Source organism: Hydra viridissima, unplaced genomic scaffold (assembly GCF_058129835.1).
Source record: "Hydra viridissima isolate aposymbiotic clone 2 unplaced genomic scaffold, HvirCarnegie_v1 scaffold_2, whole genome shotgun sequence".
In the NCBI taxonomy this organism is placed as follows: Eukaryota; Metazoa; Cnidaria; class Hydrozoa; order Anthoathecata; family Hydridae; genus Hydra; species Hydra viridissima.
Window position 1 is genome coordinate 4,175,848 of NW_028324301.1, and position 25,933 is coordinate 4,201,780.

General features: G+C 29.6%; 2 protein-coding genes and 1 pseudogene across 2 annotated transcripts; all 3 read right to left on the reverse strand.

The window, feature by feature from the left end:
- Positions 1 to 2,208: 2,208 nt before the first annotated feature.
- Positions 2,209 to 11,461, reverse strand: LOC145184095 (transcriptional adapter 3-B-like). The gene is made up of 3 exons (XM_080059673.2): positions 11,170 to 11,461; positions 10,944 to 11,027; positions 2,209 to 3,381 (listed from the first exon to the last, which is right to left on the reverse strand). Exons 1-3 carry the CDS (start codon positions 11,459 to 11,461, stop codon positions 2,468 to 2,470), a joined length of 1,290 nt encoding a protein of 429 aa, XP_079915799.2. The 3' UTR covers positions 2,209 to 2,467.
- Positions 4,912 to 7,748, reverse strand: LOC145192817 (uncharacterized; annotated as a pseudogene).
- On the reverse strand, positions 11,279 to 21,164 carry LOC145185337 (ER membrane protein complex subunit 3-like). Its single transcript, XM_090077236.1, has 8 exons — positions 20,964 to 21,164; positions 18,886 to 18,943; positions 14,227 to 14,320; positions 13,831 to 13,935; positions 13,227 to 13,308; positions 12,885 to 12,964; positions 12,636 to 12,724; positions 11,279 to 12,294 (listed from the first exon to the last, which is right to left on the reverse strand). The coding sequence occupies exons 1-8, from the start codon at positions 21,110 to 21,112 to the stop codon at positions 12,169 to 12,171; spliced, it is 783 nt and encodes a 260-aa protein (XP_089933362.1). The 5' UTR covers positions 21,113 to 21,164; the 3' UTR covers positions 11,279 to 12,168.
- Between the last annotated feature and the right edge of the window lie 4,769 nt (positions 21,165 to 25,933).

Here is a 25,933-nt window from a genome sequence, read left to right on the forward strand (position 1 = left end):
TAAAAAATAAAAGAGGTTGCAAACTTTAACGTCATGTTGGGTGGTGGAAAATATCGTGAATCATAATGTAAATAACTTAATCAGCAAGTTGGTTTAAACAAAATAAATCTATTCGTCAAAATAACATTCTGCGAAGTTTCCCTGTGGCTTTGAAATATTGCTAATATTTTAATGAAGACGGTCGATGCTCAATATAGCTTTATATAAATGTTTTAGAAAAAACTTCCAGTAACCTTATAAAATCTGTAGAGCCTGATCAATCTAAATATTATCTTCATATAGGTAGGACACTTTCAAAACGAGATTCGGCTGGGCATTTTTTGTTTTAGTATATGTAAATGATTAGAAACCATCTTTTGAAAAATTTTAGAATTTAATTTTCAAAATCATAAGTATTTTTTTTGCAAAATTTGTTCTTTACACAGAGTTGCAAAACTATTTTCTAATGCTCTAATTACTCTGAAAACATTCTAGACCGACTCCTTTCCCTTGAATACCTCCAACTCCTCAAGTATAAAAAGATTTTAAAGCAAATTTTTTAAGATTTTTATCCGTTAACAGGATTATTAATGAATGAAAGAGAGCAACAGATTTAACAAAGAACATTTTGTTGCACAAAGACCTTTTGTTGCACAAGAACTTTTGTTCATAAATTTATCATTGAGAGCATCTTTGGTGTAGCAACGTGTAAAAGTTCCATTAAACCTTGTGAAAATTCAAAAATGTGATATCTTTCATTAAAAACTTTACATGATATGCAAATGTTCAAAGAAAAGTAAAACATCTTGTATAGAACTTCAGTTTATGAAGGCTAAGTGAGATAAGATAGGAACTAAGAGCAAAATATGGCAGCTTCAGCAATTTGCACAGCTACAATAAAAATCAGCTAAGACACAAGTTTTATTAATGTTAACATTCCTATTACGAACTTCACCATAGATCGTAGAAAAAAAAGAGATGTAAACAAAAGATTATGAAAAACTGACAAGTTGAGCATAGTAAGATTCTGGAAGTGGATATCCAACGTATATTGTTTGATGGGTGAAATGATACTACTAAATCCAATGTCTTTGGTGAGGACGGTAGACTGCATCCAATGGAAATCAAGGACCAAAAGTTTAACAGTTGTAGATTGACTTTTATGGGCCGATTTTTATGTTTATGATTTTAATTGAGGGTATTTAGGGACAAGGAATCGATCTACAATGTCTTTTGGAGTTATCATCAATAATTGAAAAAAAAATTCACAACGACGCGTAAAGGACGTATTTTTAAAAAAATGTTGTTTTTTTTTAAAAGATCTCTAAGCATTCTCACCTAGTCAAAGACAAGGAAAATACCCAGCCGAATCTCGATTTGAAATTTTATGGCAAAGGACCCACCCTAATCTCTCTGCGTTCATTAAAGTTTTAAAGTGTAATACTCCTCTCTTAATTCAGCGTTCCCTTTCCATTTCAGATTGATGAAAGAAAGGGAATACCTTTTTTTTCATTTGTTCAAGGATAATTAAGTGTAAGTTGAATAAAAATCAAATTGAAAAGAGCTGCTTCTTATGGCGAGTTTTAGACGTTTCACAATAATAGTAAAAATAGTAAAAATATAATAAAAATAATAAAAAGGGAAAAGGTTTTAAACAGAAAATGATTTGTTTTAAATATATTTTCTGTTTGGTGACCTTTTTCTAACTAAATCAAGTTAATGACTTTTGAATGTATGAAATTTTGAACAAAGTTCATCGATTTAAATAGGCCTACAAAAAAAAGTCTAATTTGTATACAGACATAATTTGTAGGAGAAACTATATTATAATAACTAAACATGTGAAAATTCTTTTTGATTTGACAAGTGTTATTGTTTTTTTCACAATCTTTCTTGATTTTAAGTTCTGTTTTCTTTTTTTTTTTTTTTTTTTTTGTTTTACTTTAAAATATACCGTGTAATAAATAATTAAAAGAATCTTTCGTATAAAAACTTCGTTTTATAACACATAGAGACGAATCGAAAACAACAGATTACTGAACTTTAAATATTGTATAAATATTCAATAATAATAATAATAATAATAATTATAATAATAATAATAATAATAATAATAATAATAATAATAATAATAATAATAATAATAACAATAATAACAACAATAATAATAATGATAACAACAAAAACAACAACAACAACAACAACAGTAAAAATAATAACACATTTCGATAATTATAGCATTTTTATCTTATACTGAGGCTAGAGATTTACAGTTAAATTATATAAGTTATTCTAATTGTATTCACTAAAATATAAGTTAAGTCAGAGTTATGATAGTTTCATACGCAGCTCGATGCACTGGTGGTATTTAAAAAACTACAAAAATAATCTTAATTGAAAGAGAACCAAGCATACGATTACACTAAAATCCCTTTAAAATGGATTACGGCTTTACTTATTCGACGCAATTTTTGACGATGTTGAAAACTTAATCAATTTTATCTTCCACAACATCATTGTCAACCATTTCCCATAAAGCCTTGCGTTCATTGTATACTTTCCATGCTATTTCTCGATCTTTTCTGGAGAAACCTTTCTTTTTGGCTTTACTAGAAGAGAGTTTTCGAAATATATCAACAACTTCAGCGTCGAGCACTTTTGCTTTTTGCCGAACCTCTTGTTTCTTCATAGCAATTTTGGCGCGTGCTATTAGTTTACTAACGTTATGCTTATTATGAGAACGCACGGCTTTCAACTCGTTCTGAAGTCTGCGTAGTTCCAATAGAATTTCATCGTCAGCATCCATATAGTTTTCTTCTTCATTTAATGAGTCAATTAAACCAAGTGAGTAAAGTTCTTCTTTGATAGCCGACTCTAAAGATTTTGTATGATTATTACTACTAGTATTACTATTTTTTTGAGGTTTCATTTCAGTCTTACTATTATCAAGTTTGATGGCGTCGTGAAGGTCGTTTTCGCAAACAGGAGCCATTATATTTTCGTCGACAAGCGCTGATATAAGCCGTTGCGTAAATGAGCCGTAATAGCAACCTTCCTCCTTACTTGCTGATATTATACAGTCATTACTAAGTTTCTCTGTTAAGTCAGCACCAGACGTTGGAGAACTTCTTTTTTTGTCAATTTTTGCACTTTGCTGCTGCTCTTCAAGGAAATCTTCTTTGGTCCAAATTTCTGAGTAATGTTTCCCTAATGCAGGTATCTTGTAATACTCACTGATGTCCGCTTTGCTTGAAAGAGACTCCTCAACCGCAGCTATTTGTTCCGGTAATATGTCCGAACAATAAGGTTCTACATAGCTCCAAAACTTATTCGGGGCTTCGTACGTAAGCTTAGGTTTAGTAGCGCAAACATCGTTATCACTGGAATCTGTGGTGGGTTTACCTGTTTTAGAATAGAACATGAAGAAAAAGGCAAAAAATAAATAATAAATAAAATAAATTCCTACCAAGTTCATGACCTTTTAAAAAATATATACACGCACGTATGAATGCAAATGTATATACAGGTGCATGGATCTAATGTATGTACGTCTGCATGTGTTTAGGTGTATAGGTAAGAGATGTGGAATACTTCCTGGTAATTAGCAGTTATTTTCTAATTATTGCTGAAATGCAAGCAGCTCATTTCTATATTTCTATTCTTCTTATATATTTCATTAAAACTCTACATTTCTAAAACTTAGCAACACCTTTTTTTCAACCATAGTTTAATAATAGTAATTTGGCTCCCAGGCTTCCTCTCTAACATTCAAAACGAATCCTGGTCGTTAAAAATGTTTGAATGGGAGTCTGGGAGCTAATTTCATTGTAAGTTTTGTCGATTGATCAAAATTGAACGATTGATAATTGGAATGATCGAAAATTTGAATGGTCGATAATTCGTCGTAGAAGCAGGCAAGTTAAGGACACAGATACACCCTTCGGTTGTTCTTAAGGACACAGATACACACTTAGGTTGTTCTTAAGGACACAGATACACCCTTAGGTTGTTCTAAAAAAATAGAGATCAAAATTGTTGAGCCTTACCCCATAAAAAGTTTCTTTTGGATAAGTTAGGAACATATGCAAAAATTCTTTCTAATCTGAGTTGATTTAGGGATGCCCCATGATCTCCAAAATAAATAAACTCAGACGCAAAATAGATGGCATATCTCAACAGTCGTTTCCTTTACAGTTAAAGTCGTTTGTACATGTAAATATGTTTAGTATTTAAGTTCAAATTCGACTAAAAATTCTAACTCGCATTGCTCTAATAAGTTTATACAAGACAAAAACTAAAAAAAGATCGAGCACAAAAAACTGGTTTTTTGCTCCATCTTTTTTTACATCCTTTTTTGTCTACATTTCAGTCAAACAAAACTGTAAACTGCTAAAATTCTTTAGATTGCACTTTTTGAAAGTTTTGCCGTGATCCTCTACAAATTGTAAAAGATAATGAATGGACACTTAACAACTTAGATTTCCATCAAGATGTAAAAGATAATGAATGGACACTAGGCAGGTCCGTTTTTAGGGGTCGGAAAAACTATAACTTTGCCACTTTATTTTCCCATTCTACGTTGATATACAAGACCATTCCAATAAAAGTTTTAAAAATATTTCAATTTTCCTGACCTCCCTGAGGGTTTGAATATTTTTAAAAAAGTCATTTTTGACCAATTATTCGTTAAATTGCTATCTTAATTGGATCAAAGACCAACAAAACTAATAAATTTTTTTTGGGGTGAGTTGGCTCTACTATTAGGAAGGTTCGTATAAAATTTGAGCTCAAAATATTTAAAATTTCTCGAGATAACACATTTTGAAATATGACCTGGTTTCTTTTTAAAGACCTGGTTTTTACTATGTTTTTAATTGTGTATTTATCTAAATACTCTTAAATATTCATTAAAAAACTTAATAAAATTTGCATTTAATAAGTTTGTTAAATAAGTAATCCAAATATTGTACTTAATAAAGATAAATAAAAGTAAACTGTTAAAAATGTAAAATACTTTGACTAAAGGTTTTACAAACACGTTTTGTAAATAATATACATAAAAATTCAGTTAAATTTTTCTTATAAAAACTTTTCTTACAATTTATTAAGTATTTCTTTGGACCAGTTACATTTATAAAATGGAAAATTAACTCTGTGTTCCTTCAAAACCAGTAAAATATCTTGTAACTTTTCCTCTTTAATTGTTGAATCGATAAAGTCTTTTACCAATTTAATAGCTCTTTCACAACAGTCATTGACACAGACTAATCTCTTTATAAACCTTTGCATATTTTTATAATCAGAATCATGAGTCCACAAATCAGGTGGACTTTCTAACCAATTTGGTAAGTAAGGAACTATTTTAAATATTAGCCAAGAATTTTGACCAACGTAATCATTAAGTTCTAAAATTTTCATTTATTTCTACAGGCTTAAACTTTTTAAGTTTAAAGACTTCAGGTAAATTTGTTTTTAACAACTGCTGAGCAACTTTTTCTTTAACTTTATTGTCAAGACTTTTATCAAATAAACAAAAGACAACTGTTTCTTTAGAAAGATAATGACTGTGTCTAAGATAGCTTGAAATAAAAGCTTGAGGGACATCAGCATCAAAATCTTTCATTTTTATCATCTCCTTAACCGTACACAAATCATTATGAGCAGCAGAAGCAATTTGACTTGATTGGAGAAAGTTTTTTGCATAAACTGAAGCTACATATATTGCAGCCTTTGAAAATACTATTTCTTCCTCTAGGGTTAAAAACTTTATGATTGGTTGAGTAAGCTTCATTGCCAAAATGTATAAAGCATCTGCCATAAATCTAGCTTCATGTTCAGCAGCTGGTTTGTGTATAATAAATCCAGGAACTGCCTCCCTTCCTTTCAGAAAAAAAATGACATATTGACACAGATGTTTATAATCATTTCTGGGGAAAGTATGAAGTTTCAAAGCTTTTTTGCAAAAAGATAAACTTTTTTTAGCCATATCTTCTAATGGAGTTCCACTAACTTTGCACCACGGAAACTTTGATAACTGATCCATATTTTTTTGAACATTTTCATAATTCATTGGCCAAGCAGCTTTGAATCTCGTATAAATAGATTTTGATGGACCTTTGCTTTCTGTTTTAGTGATTGCATTTATTGCATGTAAAATATGTCGTTCTTGAGAATGTTTTCTACAAAGAAGCCTTAACAGAGGTCGATTTAAAAGTTCTCCTAAAATACTTATACAACCCTTATTACAACCAGTGTTACATGCTGTTGTGTCAGCACAAATTCCAATTATAAGGCTTTCAATTCCAAACTTTTTTATCACATTAAAACATGCCAATGCTTGATCATATCCTTTTCCTGATTGACATTCAACTATGCCTAGCAGCTCATCCTGTTGCTTCCCATTTGTATTTAAATCCCAGTCTGGACTTGTAACAACAATAGCTAGACGTTCATTTACTTCAGAAATATAGTCTTCATTTAAAGCCGTAACTTTTTTTGTATCAATGTGCAAAATTAAATTACAATTTTTACATTTTTCTTTTATTTTTTCTTTAACTAATTTTGATTCACTTAAATATAAATCTTTTCTTATTTTTTCTACTTTTGTCCTTGAAAGTTTTACTTCATTAAGATTGATATTTCCACATCTTAAAAATAATGCTAATAATCCTGTCTGTACTCCAACAGAAATTCCAAAACGCCCACAAAATATTGAAGTTTTTTTGATAAGTTCATCAATATCTACTGTTACTGTCACTTTATTTCGTTTTATGTTAGTTGATTGTTTTTCAGTTATCATTGATTGTTTATCATTATCAAAATTTTCTAACAAAAATAACTATTGATTTCCATTAATACAATTGCTATTTGGTGAAAATTGTTTTAACTATGAGTTTTTTGTGGTAGATTCCTCCATTTGCTCAAACTCCTTTGCTTTCCTTTTGCGAAACTCTCTGTTGGAATAAACTTTTTGATATTTTTTGTCTATTTTGTCAATTACCATTGTTCTTGCAGTTTTTTGGTCTTCATAAAACAAAATATCGCTTTCATTTGCATCTTTTGATCGAATTCTATCGCTTTCAATTGTTTCATAAAGTTTTGGGTGCCCTATGTCAACAATTCTTTTTCTAATGCCAAAAAATTATTTTCATGGAGCTTTTGTGTTTCCGTTTTTTTTGAACGATAAGATACCATTTTCTTGTGATGATATATTAACTTGGAAACATTTTCCCTAAAATAAATTAACAAATTTTTATTTGTCATTTAGCTTAAGTTTTTATATCAATAATTATCAATAATTATGTAATAAACTATGAATATTATTTAAATCGATAGCTACCTAATACTTCTACAACTAATGTGTGGTATACCACCCATAAGCCACGGTTTTCTAAGAGCAGAAACAACGCATTTGGGCTGACATGTTTTATCATTACAAAGCAGCTCGTGATTTATATCAAGAGGGCAGGATATAATTTCGATGTTTTTTATTTTTATTGAAATTTAGTAATCTGCAGCAGTGATAAAAATATCTTAAAACGTCGCCTTTTGTAGGCAAACTTCTGCAATCAATTTCGTGGGTTTGTCCTAATAAATATATTTCATTATTTGAACGTGTTGATATTGCCATTTTAAATTTAAAAAGTTACAAACGCAGCGCAGTTTCATTAAATAAATTATTGCTTGCTGTGGTTATAACTCCGCGTAGGTCCGGCAGAGCAAATTAAAAAAAAAAATTCACCAAAAAATGTACTAAATATAAAATATTCAAACCCCAAGGGAGGTCAGGAAATTTAAAGTTTTTCAAAAATTTTTTTAGAAAAAGTCTTGTATATCAACGTAGAATGGGAAAATAAAGTGGCAAAGTTATAGTTTTTTCGACCCCTAAAAACGGACCTGCCTAATGGACACTTAACAACTTAGATTTCCATCAAGATGTAAAGGCAGCAGTACTAACAATGTTAACCGTGGTTTCCTTGCATGACAAATCTGGTATTTCTAGCAGTTTGATGCGTTCTACTAAATTAATGTAATTCAGCAGGTGGAATTTAAAATGTGCTTTTTGATGCGAGTAAAACAGATAAAGTTTCTGACTCATTCAGTGCACTTGACATAAACATGCAGATTTACGAATGCTTACGTTTGTACGATTCTGCGTTGACCAGGTGATAGCAATTCAACACTTGCTCCAATTTTTGAAGTGACTCCTTCTGCTGCTGCACGCTATTTCTCTTGCTTTCTAATTTTCTAACTGTTCTCTCTCTTTACTAATTTTCTGTCAACCAATGCGTTCCTGCTTTTGCAGCATAAGGAACTCTGTCTTCATCAATTTTTGGTTGGCTTACGCATGGCTTATATTTAACAACTTTTCTAATTTTTCTGAGTACTTGTCTTGGTTAATTTTGTTCTTTTTTTTTTTTTTTCGATGGTTCATCAAGCACTTGTACTTCTGGTACATATCTTCTATTTTTGGTACAACTTTTTGCACGAAATAGCAGTCAGGCCTTTGAACAAAATGCCATCAAACTAGTCACAAACTGCATTTTCTTAAACGATGGTAATAAATAAAACTACACATCAAACCTCAGCCTGATGGTAGTCGAGCATCAGTTAATTATTTACGCGAGAAACCAATAACTGGCCATTCTCCTATAGATCTACAAAAGTAAAAAGTGGAATTATTGTCACAGTTTGTACTAAAAATTTGAACTAAATTGTCTTTTACATTATAGAACGATAGGAATGTACATTGTGCAGGTTTCATGGTGAGTGGTGACATCAATTTAGTACAAAATAGAAACTGTAAGTATAAAAAAAACCATGAACAATGTGGCAATCTACATTCTGAAAGAAATTCAGGCTAAAACACCAATGAAACTGACTGAAACTCAGATAAAATACATGTTACGTAAGTATTTAAAACTCCTAAAAAGTTAGTGAATGCATTCCGAAACAAAATGATGTCAGAGAATAATTATTGCAAGTAATAGATAAGTAAATAATATTATACAAAACATTATTGTTAAAGAATAACTATGGAACTGCTATTTGTTCATTGTGTAAAAGCAAATACATACCAAGTACTTTGAAGCAAATACATACCAAGTAGTTACTTTGAAGCTCAGCTTGAAAAAACATTTTTGCAAATGTTAATAATTTACACAAAGGAAACTTTTTCGTGAACTCGACAAAATTAATATTTTTTATTTGGGACATCCTAGTATACTCAACTAATAAAACACTCATGGTAGCATGATAAAGGGAAGAAGCAGCATAGATCTCGGCATCAATAGTGGTCCATCAACAAATTAATTTAAATTTGTTAAGTCAAAATTAATTAATATTATCCATTGTCATTAATGGTCAAAGATAAGTGAGTAGTTATTATTTTCCAAGATTTACCCAAAATGTCTTTCTGATACATGGGTTGAGCATTACTGATCCACTGTTTATTTGTTGTTGTTTTTTTCAATATGGTCCCCTTGAATGTAAATGAATATAGCCTTTTTCTTCGTTTTGAAACTAAGAAATAAAAATCTTGTTCTCAAAATTATTTTTTTAGCATAATAGAGTATTATGCTCGATCCTTTTGAAAGTAATCATTTAGCAGTATCCCTCCAGCATTACAAGAAATAATAGCCATTACTTTTTCATCAAGCAAAGCTCAATGAAATGAGTTGCCAATGAGTTTTATGATAAATTAATAGGTGAATAGGTTCTGCAACAACAGTCATTACTATTTGATACTGATGCAGATTGCTTTCATGACAACAACAATAAATCAAGTTTTCTTGGTGAAATTTAAAAGAATTCTTTCGCTGAAATAGATGATACTAGAGAAAATTAAAGTGATAAAAATGACTATACTGACGTTTTTAAAAAAAACTTAAACCAATTGTGTTACCTAAACTTATAAATAATCAACGCAAACTTGAGAAAATTTTGCGTAGAAAAGCAAAAGAAGATACATAGTCAGTTGTTTTGATTTAAAGGCTAAAAACTAATATTTTGCAATAAAGGAAAACAATGGTTAAATAATAAAGAATTTTATATATCAAATATAAATTTTGATTAAAAATTGATGCTTTCAAAAAGTCTTGTGAGTAGAATAACAGCTAGATTATTTTTTTCTTTTAAACGGTTTGAATGTGTAAATACTTTTAAAATCTTAAGTCATTTTATCTGGAATCTGAAGTTTTTTAAAAAAACTTAAAAAATCATATAACTTCTTTTAAAAAATTATTTTTTAAAAATTTTTAAAGTTGGCATAACCTTACTTTTTTTATGACCTTACTTAGTCTACTTACTTTCTTGGTTGACAAAATGATGAAGTGCATAATTCTGACACAGAATCCTTTTGTATGCTCTCAATAAAAAGCTTGTTATGCATATTCTGAAGCCATACTACAAACTATGCTTTGTGTTGAGATTAAAGAGGAGAGGATTGAAGCTATCAAAATGATTCTTCAGCTTAATGGAAGTAAAAACGAGTAAAATCATGTTTACAAAATTAATATAATACTAATTATAACTATGTGTTAATTCCATAAAATGGTGGTTGCTATAACATTTTATGTTCTGCATATTTTTCAATAAAAAATTAAACTAGAATTTTTTGAAAATGAAACAATCACTGAGATTTTTAGTTGTTGTTTAAAAAACTGTTACTATTTATTTACTCTTTAATTATTTAACTAGAGATCAATAGATTTGGCTCATAATCTGAAAAAAAAGAGACTATTCCATTTTAATGCCTAAAGTTTTAAAGTAATATTCAGAGATGTTGAGTTGCCTCTTACTCCTTACATTATTACCTCTTACTCCTCATATCATTATCTTAAGTTACCTCTTACCCCTTATATCATTACCTGACTCTTACCCTTCATCTCATAGCCTTACTGGGATTTTTATGTTTTTGTTATAGTTGTTTTTGTATTCTACATCACAAAAATTTTATATCTTACTTTTGCTCCGCCCTTTTGATGTATTAGCTTTCGATGGCTCATCCAACTTTTGCTTCTTCAAAACTTTTGACTCTTCAGCCTGGCCTGGTTAATAAAATTAAAATCAGCATTTTAGAAAACAGAACAAACTGCCAATTAAAAGCAATAATAATTATGGAAACTTTTTAAAAAATCACTAGTAAATACAGATAAAAATCAGATAGGAAAATAATAAAAAAGCTCTTACCAGATCTTGTGCGCTTACTAGTAGAACTCATAAAATTTAAATCTATATCAGACTTTGAACGATCTTTCTTGTCACACCATTCACTTAATATTTTTACTTCTTCTTCCAATTTTCTTAGTCTAATATTTGCAGCTCCTTGAAGTGTTTCTAAATCAGTATATAGAGCATCCAGGTCACCCAGTTGTATAAAATCAGTGCGATGAAGTGATTCTGCATATGCTGGACATTTCTCCACATGATTCAATGGATAAAACTCGTGCAGTTGCAGTGGAATATCCATATAGAATGACATATAATGATGATATTGTGAATATTGCGAATGTTTGTATACCTATGTGTAATCTATAGAGTTGAATTTTTTGAATGCTTTATCTACTTTGTAGAAAGAAACTATTTACAATTGATTACAATCTGATATTACAAAACACTCCACTTTTAACTTAATATTGTGTAAATAATGCAAAAAAAGAGACAGTTAAATAATATGTAATAATATCCAGCTTCCTACAAAGGAAGCTGGATACTATTAAAAGTCACTAAACTATTTAAAAACTTCCCCAGTATGAAAAAAAGTTTGTTAAAATGATAAAATGTGAACTCGATGCAGGTAAACATATTGTACTGAGAGGACAAATAAACACTAAAAATTCATTCAAATATATTTATTTAGAATTAAAATGATCAAGCAGCATTAAAAAAAAAATGAAGTTTTTAATAAAATGGTTTTAACAAATGATTATCAACTAATCCTCTTTTTTAAAATTAGTATGTTGCATGCATTTTAAATGACTGAAAGATAATGATAGGCACCCAATTTATGTATTTTAAGAATAAGCATTTTCCATAAAATATAAAGCACCTTGTAAATTGTCTAAAATTGAATTAAAGAACTAAAACTAATGTCCAAAATATCAAATGTCCTGAATATTTTGCATTTAAGTTTTTAGCAAAAAATTGACCTTTCTATTAGTAATTCAGGCAAATAAAAGACAGTAACTATCACAGGTCCTTGTCTTTTAGTTCTTCGTATATTTTCAGATTGTAAGAATATGTTTTCATTAAATCTTCTTCAACATCTTTCAAAGCCCATTTGTGTTCAGATATTTCTAACGCTTCCCACTCAGCCTATAAAAATCAAAGAATGTGCCAAAAATAACTAATAGTAGATTAAAAACTAATACAAATTGAAGGCTTTCAGTACAAGAATAAATATTAAATAAATGTAATAGCAAATGTTAACATTTAATATTGTATTTATTTACACTTTACAATTTTAAATTCTTGAGAAACTCTAGAATTTTATATATTTCAACCAAGCTTATTGTTAAAACTTATCTATAGTTTTCTGGTCAGCAAGTTTTCCTGATAAGAAAGATTAATAGAATAATGGCACATTAAAAAATATAATCGGATAGTTACCAAAATGAACTTTTTTTTAAAATAGTAGTTATGCAATAGAACCTTACTTCAAATGATTTTCCAGGATCTTGTTGAGGTCCCATCATTCCTCCACTACTAGCCATTTGTTCTTGCATCACACGACTTGAATCTGCAGCTATAAAAACAAATTAGTATGTTAGTTTATCATTTCTTTAAAAACATTGTGTAATAGAACTATGTGTAAATTATACAAAATATCAGAAACAAAAAAGTACTAAATATATTGCATCTCAAAGTTTAGAAAAACAAAAGTATCTACTAGAAAATTGACTTACCATTATCTTGACCAAGTACAAGAGAATAAAAGCTACGCAGCCCAAATACATTTAAGAAATACCATGATACTGAGCTTACCCTGAAAAGCAAAATAGCTTGCACCAAAATTTGAAACAAAAATAAGCATAGCAGAAAAGAAGATTAAACAAGAAAATAATGTAAGTACAACACAATTTAACCAAGATTCCAACAGAATAATATAAATATATTTATAATTTATATACCTTACAAATTTCATAAAACATAAACAAAAAAAATTTGCATCAAGAAATTATTTCTTTTGTAATTAAAATATTAGGAAACTATGTTATATAAATTTAAATTCATGAACAATTGTATACCATGATGCATCTAAACTTGTCAATTCAATCCCCCGTTGCAACATTGCCTTGAATCGAAGTGTCAAAGGAAATGGAACTTTGGCTTAAAACAAAATAATAATCCATAAACGAATCTATAAATTTACTAATGAATATTTAAACAGGATCCTTTTTTTTTTCTTTTTCAAATGATGTTGGGTGCAGAAACTTTTTTTTTTTTTTTTTTAACAACTTCTGAATTGACAAAAGATCTACTTAAATATTTTGTTTAGTTGTCATTATTAAATCAATTGGCATTATTTAGCGTTGATTATTTAGCGTTGCCAAGAACCCAAGTTATTCTAGATTTATTGAGCTTTTAGGCTGATTGACAGTACACAACTTATTCTCCTAAGTTTAAACAGCCTAATAGTGAAGTTATTTAACTTTATTTTAGCTTTATTTTGTTTCTCATAAGACTTTTTATTTTAGATTTTAGATAAATAGTAATTTTGATTTTCAATATAATAATTTAATCAAATAAACAGCCTACATGTTTTTAAAAAACAATCTTTAACAGATATAAAGACAAAAGCTGCTAAATTTTTTAAATTTAAACCAGAAAAATAGGAGTTGAATAACTTACTTGTAATAAACCCAGAAAATGTCCAGTTAATCCATCCACCAATAACAATCATGGGAAGAACATTTGTTAAGTTGCCTTTCATCATGTCCATCATCATTGTTGGATCTAAATATAATATAGAAAAATAAAAAATTAAATAGAGAAAATAAATTTCTTCCTGTTTGTGAAAGCCATTGCATACATTAAACCATTACATAAATTACATAAATTACATTAAATTTAAGATTTATAAAAGTTTGGAAACTATTGTCTTAAATTTAATGTATATAAATTACAAAAATCTCTTGGTAATAGTGAACACTTTTATAAAGGATAACTATCCTTATTGTTTGTGTACAATGTTCTACTTAAAACAACTCTATTAGACATAAAACTTTTTAAAAAAATATATGTAACCTTGCATTGGATTTTTAACTGGAGCTTTAGGTTTCTCTGCTTTTAATATTCCATTTTCTTTATCATTGAAAAACTGCTTACGCATAAGATATGACTAAAAGTAATATTACAAAAGATGAATAATCTTATTCTTTTACAATATACAATCCCAGCAGCAACTTTAGGCAACAAAATTTATACCAACTTTTTTTACAAATTTAGCTTTTTATCTTTTCTGAGATTTTAACAAGGTTTTTAATTTAGTCTTTAGTTTCTTGCATTAGGCTGTGTTGTGGTGGTGCAGTGAAATACAATAATAATAAGAAATAAGACAATAGGAAATAAAAATTGTACAATAAACCTTTTCTTCTAATTAATAAGTGCTTTAAAGCTGTAGAAAATAACTATTATTATTATAAATAGTAAGCTAAATACATTACATCTATTGCTTCATTTTAGTTTAAGCTGCTTAAATGAATACATGACTGAATTTTTTAACAAACTATATTGTCATCAGACAGCAATATAGACACAAACCCAATAAGAAATAAATGGAAGCATCTACTATAAAGTAATGGCTAGAACAATTTACTCAGCAAGCTTGAAGAGAATCAAGATATGCTTTGGGCTTCTCATTTCAACTGTAAGTATTACAAAAAAATCTGGAGGTCAAAATATTTGGACATAAGAAAAAAAAAGGAAAAAATAAAATAAAACTGTAAAAGTTATTTAAAAACTTGAAAAACTTATGATGTATTATACTTCTAGGACCACTGTTTTTTTTTAAAATTTTGGACTTCATGAGATTAGATCGGAGGGTTACAAGACATGTTCTCATTTTTTTAAACTCTTAATTGTGTAAACCATTAGGTCTTTTTGAACTGACGCTTCTCTGATTCAATACTTTGAATTTGGAAAGTTTATCCAAGAGGATATAAAAATCTTTTAGAAATCAATATAAATTCAATATTTTTATTTTTTTAAATCTTTTTCATTTTATTTCTTCTCATAATTTTAACCACAAAATTTGTGTGAAATCCTCTCAAACAATTTTACAAAAATTGATTCTAGAACATTACCCTACAGTTATATAACTAGATTCAGTAAAATACTTAATAATAGCTAGACATTTGACTATTGCATACCACTCTTATTATTCTTCTCCTCACAATCAAATTTTATCAATGCTTGCAAAATAATGTGTTAAAATCAAATCAATTTATCAATGCTTGCAAAATTTAATAACATTAACCTAATTTTTATTAGGTTGGTGCAAAAGAAAATTCTTTTTTTTTTCAGTACTATTTATTAAATATAGTTAAAATTAAGAAGTCATTTGTGATAAAAGTAATTTCCTTTGCTATCTATGACCTTTTGCCATTTTGTTACCAACTGACGAATTCCATCTCTGTAGAAAGACTGGGGCTTTGCTTCGAAATAGGCATCTAGCTAATTTTGTAAATCTTGATTTTCTTTGAATGATTTATACCGTAAAAAATGTTCCATTGAACGGAACAAATGGTAATCTGATGGTGCCATGTCTGGTGAATACACGGGATGTGGCAAGACTTCCCAGCCTAGTTCTAAAATAGTTTCCTTGGTTCTCATAGCAACATGGGGCCAAGCATTGTCGTGCAGCAATATGACTTTACGGTTTCCATGACCTGGTCTGGACCTTTTTTCTAAGATTTTTTCATTCAAACGTCTCAATTGTTGCAAGTAGCGTACAGCATTAATAGTTTGCTTCGGTTTCAGCAGTTCATAGTATATTATACCTTTCATATCCCACCATACGCTAAGCATTACCTTTTTTCAATGAATATCAGGTTAAGGTGAGGCAGATGCTGATTGACTAGGACTCAACCACTGTTTTTTGTTGGAAGAATTGTCATAATAAACCCACTTTTCATCACCTGTTACAATTTTCCACAAAAAGTCCTTTTTTTTGTACTTAGCCATATGAGAAATACAGGTGCTCAAACATTGCATTTTGTTGTTTTCAGTCAAGTCATGTGGGACCTATTTTCCGACCTTTTGAACCTTTCCCATGTCATGTAATCGTCTTAAAACAGTCAAATGATTAACTCCAGATTGTTCTGCTAATTCTTGAGTCAATTGCTGTGGGTCTTCTTCGAGCAATTCCTCTAAATTGTCTGTTTCCAGTTCCTGTGGCCTTCCTGAACGTTCTTTGTCTTCAAAATCAAAATCTCTACTGCGAAACTTAGCAAACCACTTCTGGCAAACACAAACATTTAGAGCATCTACACCATAAACAGAACAAATCGCTTCTGTCACTTTTGTTGCATTTTTACCCTGCCGAAATTCGTACAACATGCAATGTCTAAAATATATTTTTTCTATGGACATTTTCTAAAAAAGAATAATATATATAATGTTATTAAAAAATTAGAATTTATAATTTAAAATGTGCAAATAAGATTGCTCTTTCAACTAATATATATATATTGTTTGCATTTGCATTACGCATGTGCATCATATTTGACTTTGAAATTATGCAAATTTTCTTTTGCACCAACCTAATATATGATTTCAGACTATTCCACAACACATTTAGAGTAACCAAAAGTCGAATCTGGCAGTCAAATTTGTATATCTTAACTCATTTTATTTGTAATCATTTTCGCTGCACTTTAGTATTTTTTATAAATTGCTATTTTTTGTTTTTATGTTACACATTTTCCTCTTTTATGGTTGATATAATGTGCTTTTTACAAATACGCATCAAATTTGATAATACCATTGTCCATTAGCAAAAAAAAAAAAGAGTTTTAGGAACTGTTATTTTTTGTACTTTTGAGACAACCATTTTACCATATAACTCTTACTAACCAATATTTATTTGAAAATTACATAGCATACTTTATTAGGAAAAAAAAAAAAGTTTTAAAAATATGTATATTTTTGTTTTTTCTTTTCAATTAAATTGTAATATTTATCTTTTATCCATTAAATATAGTATACTTTTTCAATATATTTATATCAGATGTAGACATTTAACTACAAAAATAGACTTATTTAACTCCATTTGACTAAACTGTCCATTACTGACCATTACTGCAAACACTCACTGTTGGTACTGAGTCAGAGTTGGTATTGAGAGCTCACTGTTGGTACAGAGTTAGTCAGTGTGTAGAGTATGTTTAGTTCAGACCATAAATATACATGTCACAGCTTGGCTGCCTGTGCATCTTGTCTAGTCAATTGTTTATAAACAATTCAGTAAGAGACCTTATGCAGTGTAGTGCAGTGAAGTTACTTCTCTGTGTCTTTACAGACTTTCTCAGATAGGATCTCTGGGATTGTTTTAGCCACTGATAGCATTTCTGTAAGATTATATTGTAGAAAAAGACACTTTTAAAAAAGAAAGCATGCCACCCACATCTGGAAGAAAATCCCCTGCTTCAAATTCTATTACTGCTGTTACACAATTCATCTTCAGATTTTGATAAATTACTATTAGATGTGGCTGATAAGGCCAGTGACAATTGATATATTGAATTTGAATTTGATCTTCTGCATGATGTTAAAAGCAGTTTGTAATTTTTCCCAAGTTGGTAAAAATATAAAGAAGTTCAAATGGGAATTTTGTTTAATTTCAAGTATCCTCATATTTCAAAATCAATTTAGATTTAAGGCATGATGAAGTATTACATAATTTAAAAATACATTTCATTGATAAAATGCACTTTTTAAACTTTCTTGAAATGCTTATTTTAACTCAATTCTTATTAAAAAAAAAAAAAAAAAAAAAAATCAGAAACAACTTTAAAACAACTAAGTCAGTTAATAAATTGATATGTGTTGTGCATTTACTCTAAAATTATTTCAGTAAAATTTTTAGAGTAAATCCCTTAATCATCAATTTATTAAGTTACTTATATAGCTTAAGATATTAGCATAGCTAAATAGTGTTTACTACTATTTACTTGAAAGCAGTGACTGATAATAAACAGTTGCTTAAGGCAAACTTTTCCATCCTAGATGTACATTCTAATATATAAATTCACCCAAAACTTAACATAAACAGAAATTCAGTTCAGGACAAATAAACCAAAGTGTGTTCATTTCACCAATTTAACAGAAATATAAGACAATAACTCAAATAAAGAAGTAAATAAACTTATTGCAAACTTCCTTTTTAAACTAAAAAAAACTAATCTAAACTGCAAATCCAGATTTATAAATTTAAACAATAAAACACAGTTTAAACAAAGAACTTTTTATATTGACAAGCAGTATCTTTGCAGACATTGTTCATAAATCTGTGCATAATTGACAAGTATTAGCTTTGATGTTGTTTAATAGTCTATTTTTAAACCCAAACCTTTGTCCTTCTTTAATGTACAAAAGTTGCTTTACTAACATTTTCTGTGGACAAGACATAGACAAAACTACACTGTTTTTTTAGATATGTTGAAAAAATTATCAATACACAATATGAGTAAATATGCATGCTTGTATGTATGTATGTATGTATGTATGTATGTATGTATGTATGTATGTATGTATGTATGTATGTATGTATGTATGTATGTATGTATGTATGTATGTATGTATGTATGTATGTATGTATGTATGTATGTATGTATGTATGTATGTATGTATGTATGTATGTATGTATGTATGTAAAAACAATTTAAAATATTTCTGAAATTTCACCTCAATCGGAATATATTTTCCATGTTCACGCAACATTCGACTTCTTAAAAGAATGTGACTAAATTGCAAAAAAAAAAAATGTAAGAATCAAAGATATCTTATGGCTATTTTAAATTAAAAATGTTTGAAGCTAAAATATAACAGTATGAATTGACTAATTCAATAGGTGTCACAATTGTAACAAAAAATCAAACACCAATAACTCAAACTTGTTTTAAATAAAATAAACACCAATTATTTAACCAGCAAAAGTTTAAAAAGCAAAAACAAAACCTAATTACACAGGCTAACAAGTATTTTTAAAATGTCTTGCCCCATGACATATTTAAACTTTTTTATAAAATTTGTGAGGTGTTGAACCCAAAAACCATTTCCAACTTTGCCCATCAAATCAAGAGTTTTTTTATAGATGATTTAGAAAACAATTTCTCCAAAAGTCTAACTGATGTTACTGATTGCAAGGATAATGCTTGAGAATAGTTTTTAGTTTATTAACTCAAATTAATATACATAAAGAAAATCTCAAATTTTAAATTTAAAAAAAATTCTGAAATAAACTTTCTGTTTGTCTTGATTATTTAGCAACTAAAAGTATCTTTATTTATATAATTATCCATTTACTTTAACAACTTTTTTATTTCTGAAGTAAAATTTAGTTTGTTGCTTGTTGTGATCCTCATGTAACACTTCAACTAATGGCTTCAACTCATTGATTTTGTGTTTTACATACTCTTACAAGGAATGATTTAATTTCTAAATAAACTTCTAAGGATTAGAATGATTTCTAAAACTAGATAAAACCATGAATATCGGGGGTATAAATAAGTTTGAAGGTTTTTTTGAAACTTAAAAAAATTTTTTTGGAACTTCAAAGAATTTGGTACAATCTATTTTTTTAAAACTACTATCCATTGTAAACTATGACTTTTCCCCATTTTTCAGACAGCATATGGATTTTGCGATGAAATAATTTTTTTTGAGGAAATCCAAGAATCAACCCAATTTTTGGATTCTTAATAAGAAAAGAAGTGCTGCTCAGTCAGGACATGAGTCATTGACCAGAACAAATGGCAGTTGGAAGAGACTATATCTAATGAAAACAGTGCGGTAGAATATCCAATTGAATTGCCTCCAAATTGCATAATTTTTTGCTTACAACATTCCTCAGTGATGGTTTTGTTAGGGTGGAGTACCTTATAGTAGATCACTCTAAACTGATCCCACCAGATGCAAGGCATTAGCTTCTCGTTGTAAATATTCAGTTTTGCTGTTGAAGTTGATTGCTGAGTTTATTACCTGATTTTCTGTACTTTCAGTTGTCATACGGAATACACTTTTATCCCTTGCAGAACTTCATGTAAAAACCCCTTCTGATTTTGTCTTTTGAAGCAGTCTTTCACATGGTAAAAATCAGTATTCAAAGTTTTTCGCCTTTAGTTTACACAGAATGCAATTCCCTTGTTTTTACACATATGGCCTTGAGATAGCTTAAAAACACTTGTTAAAGTTTTAGTGAGCTTTTCTTAAGTTTGGCTCTTGGTCCAAAAAGCCTCCAACTAAGTCCTCCAACAAAGTCTCTCCACTTTTAAAACACACATTGGAGCACATTTCCTATATGCTTAACACAGTCATCAATGTCCATCAGCTGCAGTTTTCTTCAAATTAAAAAAAAAAAAGCAGCATTTCCAGTATCTTGTATTTTTTTGGTACAAAGGTTAACATGGCTAGGGCATAAAGAAAGTATGTTGTTTACACTTCAGCAAGATAACAAATACTGATTTTTAGCAGGAAATGATGCTTCATTATGAATATAGTTACAAAATGTCTGGAATGATTTAATGCTAGTTACACCATCTTTTATAAATTCCTCAATAGTTTTTTGTACCCCCAATGTTTACTTGGTAAAAGTGATAAACATACTTTAGGTTTAAAAAATCAATTTAAAGTGAATTTTAATCTTTTTATACATTTTATAAAAATTTGTTTTATAAACATGGTAATCTATATTTTAAAAAATCTCAAATATAAATATAAAAAACAAATTATCAACATAAGGGTTTGAAATAGGTTAAACATACCTTTGCTTCAAATGCTCCACATCAATCTTTTTAGATGATGTTAGTAATATTGAGACATGATGTCGTACTACACCAACAAGGAATGTTATAAGAACAATTGGTACAATAACCCAAATACGGATGGCTGGATCAAGTAAAAGATCATCCATTGCATAAAAATTTGCTTACTAAAATATATTATTAATATTTACCTTAAAACTTGGATATACATGAAAACATTAACTCTTGCATTATGTAATTCTTTTTAATTTATATGTAGAATGTATAAACATGGAATATTTACACATTTCAAATCAAATAACTTTATATTAGAGTCATTATTTTCAAAATGTTTTAGATCAAAGTTTTCAGGGTTAGAAGTAGGCTAATTACAAATTAAAAGTTTAAGATTAAATTAATCTATAGCCAAACATTAACCCTGGTCAAATCAAAATGAAGCAACTTGAAATAACTCAACCTTGATCAGCATGTTTAGGAAGCTTAAATAGAATTTTAAAAAATATATTGTTTACCTATATCATATAGGTAAACAATATATTTTTTAAAATTCTATTTATCAGTCATTATAACATATAGTATTATATTATGTTATCAGTCATTATAACATATAGTATATGTTATAATGACTGATAACATGTATACAACAAAAGAAGATTTGAAAAAATAACAAAAGTATTGACACAGGAGCATAATTGAAAATGATTTTGGCTTAGAAAGCTAAGCAGATATTTATTTTTAATCAAACCTGGAGTCATGCGTACTGCAAAGTGCCTAATGAAATTTTTAACAAAACTGGACATTTGTAATAATACAAATGTGTCAACCGATTTAGTCATTAGCAAGCTTGTAATAATTTTTGCCGATGACGATGAATTTAGAAATCATGATATAAAATATAAATTTTATTACAAAATGACATTAACACTTGATTGGGGTTGTTAAAGCATTTAATAATTAGTAAATAAAAAGAAGAAGAAAAGCCATAAGGCATTTAAAAAATTACGGGTTTATTAAATAAAAACGTTTCTTATTATACGGTACCGAAGGTTAAAATTGCCAGATGTTTACGACTCGAAACTTAGTGCTCACGGTTATCACGGATCATGATAATGCCAACCTAGCTGACCCAAGGAGGTTTAATACACCTCCTGTATTAAACCTCCTTGAGCTGACCCAAAAACGCCACTTATATGGGGTGATAGCGTACGCATCAAGGCACCCTGTGATGCAAATATTGAAATCTTTTAACTTTGTCCGCAAAAAGAATTTAATTTGAATGTTCAAATCGAGTGAAATTTTGACTTAAGAGTGCTCCAATAAAAACACCTGTAGAATGAGAATCACTCTATATAATTTGCTAAAAATAGGTGAAAATCTAGCTTAAAGCCAAACTAAACTGGTGTTTATGTCAGCATTGATTTTGGTTTGGGAACTTGTATAATTTGTAATGAATAATTTTTTTTTAAGAATTTTTACTTAAATTAGAGAGAAGAGAATTCGGTCGATAGGTTGATGCAGCTATCCTTTTTTTGTGGACCATAACTACTATACTTTGCCGGTTCTGACGCATTGATACTTTTCCTATACTTAAGGATTCTGACGCATTGATACTTTTCCTATACTTAAGGATTCTGACGCATTGATACTTTTCCTATACTTAAGGATTCTGACGCATTGATACTTTTCCTATACTTAATGAAATCAAGATGTCGTTGTGTGTTTTTTTAATAATATGCTGTCATTATTAAAAAAAAGGTCTCTAATTCCAGGACATTGATATATTTAGTCGTAAGCTATTCTATCCTAAAGACTTGATCATAATCCATAAATTTAAAACAAGGTTTTTGTTTGTAGTGTCCGATGGCAAGTGTGTGAATTCCGTCATCCAAGATGAATCTTTTGTCGTCGTTAGCGCTGAGTGCGACTTTGTTGATTTCTTCGGTGCGAATATCGTGATTATGGGATCGGCAAATTTTATATATCTGAAAAATATATAAAATAGGTTTTTAATGTGGAGTTTGGTTAGAATCTAAGAGTTCAGATGGGACAGGTTTTTTAATTATATATTTATAATATCTTGCTAGTCTTTGTTTTTGATAATTTAAATTTTGTTCATTTTCTTCAATTCTCATTATGCGCATCTGATCATATTTCCACGACTCTATTTTCCCTTTTTTTAGTTCATTTAATTTTTTTATTTCTTCTAACAATTTTTTACATTGTTGATTTGCTTCAATCTCTCTACTGTTTTCTTTGAAATCTTTATCTAGGAGATTACGTGTACTGATATATTGATCGTAATCTATGAATACGTATTTATAGTACCTGTTTGATTCTTTATTAAAAATTTTAAAGGAGTATGTCATTTTTATATAGCAAGAAAAAATTATTTATATCATTTTAAAAAGTTTTTTTTCTTTGTACAATTTTACAATAGCTTTTCATAGAATAGCGCCTAAAAAAGGAATGCTTGAGAAAGGTGAGTTTGGTCCGAGCAATAATCCAGCTCCAACAGATTGATATCCTTTTCCATTTTTAACAAAGAGTCCTTCACCAATAGTAGGTTTTACCCAAGGTCTTAAAAAGATTCCTGATCCTGCAGCAGTCATTTTCATTCCATTTCCATTCTTTTTCAAGTAAACGACGCCTCTTCCAGCAATTTTATCAACCATAGCAGAGCCAGCAGAAGATCCTACACCTGCTAACAATCCTGTGGCTAGAGCAGGAACTACTCTTGTTGCAAGAGTGCTGCCTAGCATACCTAATAACGGTAAAAGAGCTCCGATGAATCCGCCTTCAATGGTTGAGTTGTATGATAATTGTTTTCTGCTCAGTTTGAGTGTGACTCCTTTACCAGCTTCATATGCTTTTGTGATTCTATTGAGTTGAGATTTTGTCACTGCTAGAACATGTTCACCTTCTAGATCTGAATGAGATAGTCTTATATTAACATCAGTCTTTTCTTGGATCGCTTTTTTAATTTTGTCAGATTGACTTTGCGAAATGTTTATTTTTACTTTTTGGTAGCTGTTCATTTTTTAAATAAAAGAAAAAAATTATCGCTGAACTGCGCTGCTCGTAAAAAGGTCTTGAAGCACAGAGGTTATTCTTTCTCTAACGTGAAATCTGAGGATAATGTCTTCGCCTCTAAAGTCGATCAAGTTACCGTTTTGATCTACAATTCTTGTTTCCATTCTTGAAATTCTACCAACCATGATAGGCAAGTATATCAAGTGGAAAGGCTTTTCGCTAATTTTGTAACCTGGAGGAGAGTCAGGATGAAAAGAGTAAATGTCAGATGTTCTTTTTCCGTTATCATAAGAGGATCCGATAACATCGTTTGTGATTCTGATGATGGTTACATCGTCTATTCTCGAAAGTGATTCAGACTCGTAATATTCAATATAACTTGTGACTTTATTTGGATCTGTCGGATCTTCCTTTTTCTCTACATAGGTATATTCTGCTTTATTAAATCCAAGAACAGTGGCTAAACTGTTATTCACGTTGAAATCCACCCAATATTTTGTTGTAGTTCCAGGTTTTCCAAATTTCAGAGTAGCTCTTAAAGTGGTTAGGTTTGCACCGATAACAACACCATCTGCTCTATACAAGTTTCCAACTTGTTTTTTCATTTCATTCTGAAGATAATCATTAATCTCGCTAATTTCATACGCTCCTTCTTCGATGTTAATGGTGTAGCTGTTTGAACCGGCGTTGGGACTGTATCTGAAAACATTATTTGTCGAATTGATGTTGGTGTAACTGTGAACAGTGTCAAAACCAACAAGAGCCATTTCATACTTTTTATTAGACTCGAATTCGATAGGGTTGTCAAACTCGGTTTGGATGACGCTGTTTCTTACGGTTGGAGTTTCTTTTTTTGCTTTTGCAAGGAGATAAAATCCGCTCATCTTTTTATATAGAGTTGGGAAAATAAAAATTGTCAAATCCGCTTCGATATTTTCCACAATCCTTTTTTGAGGATAAATCAATGACTGCAAATCCGTGAGGTTGAGACCAACAATATTTACAAAACTTTTTAAACTCTTCTATTTTCATATCGCTGGATACATGATCTTGGTAAATGTGGTTAATGTTTTTAGAGTCTTGCGGAAACAAGCAAATGAAATTAGCGTTTTCTCGGATGGTTTGTCTAGGCAGCATAAAATAGTTTTGAGCGAGGTAAAAGCAGTCGACGTTAGAGTGTCTTCCTCGGATATAGTATTTTTCACACTTGTTTTGTTTGGTCAATTGCAAATCATCAAAGATCATTAAATTGTTTTTGGATGAATCAAGATCTTCTGGTTCTGGCACATCGTCCGCTGTTTCAAAAAATTGACATTCCATATCATCATTGTCGGAATATTTTTTTGAAATTTCATCAATAACACATTCAGGACTCACGTTTAATTGTTCAATTTTGCTTTGAATGTTAAACAAATCAAGAATAACCTCTTTCCGTAATTTCTTCTCGAACGAGTTTTTTAATATTTTATATTCCGGCTGAAAAAGAGATTTTCCAAACACTTGTAAATGATTATAGTCTAGCCATCCAGGTCTTAAAAGTAAATTGAGTAGCAGCGTTGTTTTACCACAACCTGATTTCCCAATAATGATTCCACGTATACTTCTAGGTAAAAGTTTGTTGTTTTTCCTTTTGCTTTTATTTACATTCCATGACAAATCAATCACTTCCATTTTTTATTATGTTGAATATAAAAAAATGTATTGCGTCAAATGTAAAAGAATAACAGAAACGAACAACTTGCACCATGCTATAAGCAAAAGCAATAGAAATATGCTTAAAGGAACTTGCGCCATCTGCGGAACGACTAAATGCAAATTTGTTTCTGCGCATGCGCTTAGCGGAGGAGACTTGGTGGAATCGATCAACAATTTTTCAAAAAAAATAAAGCTTCCATGGGCAAAGTTTCCAGGAGAAATGCACGTTCCAGGTATGAACTTTG

Coding starts and splice junctions, on each gene's coding strand:
- LOC145185337 (XM_090077236.1), bottom strand. CDS start 21,112: ATGGATGATCTTTTACTTGATCCAGCCATCCGTATTTGGGTTATTGTA. Junction 12,965..13,226: donor ACAAGTTTAGATGCATCATG/GTATACAATTGT, acceptor TTTGCTTTTCAG/GGTAAGCTCAGTATCATGGT. Junction 12,295..12,635: donor ATCCTGGAAAATCATTTGAA/GTAAGGTTCTAT, acceptor TGATTTTTATAG/GCTGAGTGGGAAGCGTTAGA.
- LOC145184095 (XM_080059673.2), bottom strand. CDS start 11,461: ATGTCATTCTATATGGATATTCCACTGCAACTGCACGAGTTTTATCCA. Junction 11,028..11,169: donor TAGTAAGCGCACAAGATCTG/GTAAGAGCTTTT, acceptor TTTATTAACCAG/GCCAGGCTGAAGAGTCAAAA. Junction 3,382..10,943: donor ATCAAAAGGGCGGAGCAAAA/GTAAGATATAAA, acceptor ATTCTAAAACAG/GTAAACCCACCACAGATTCC.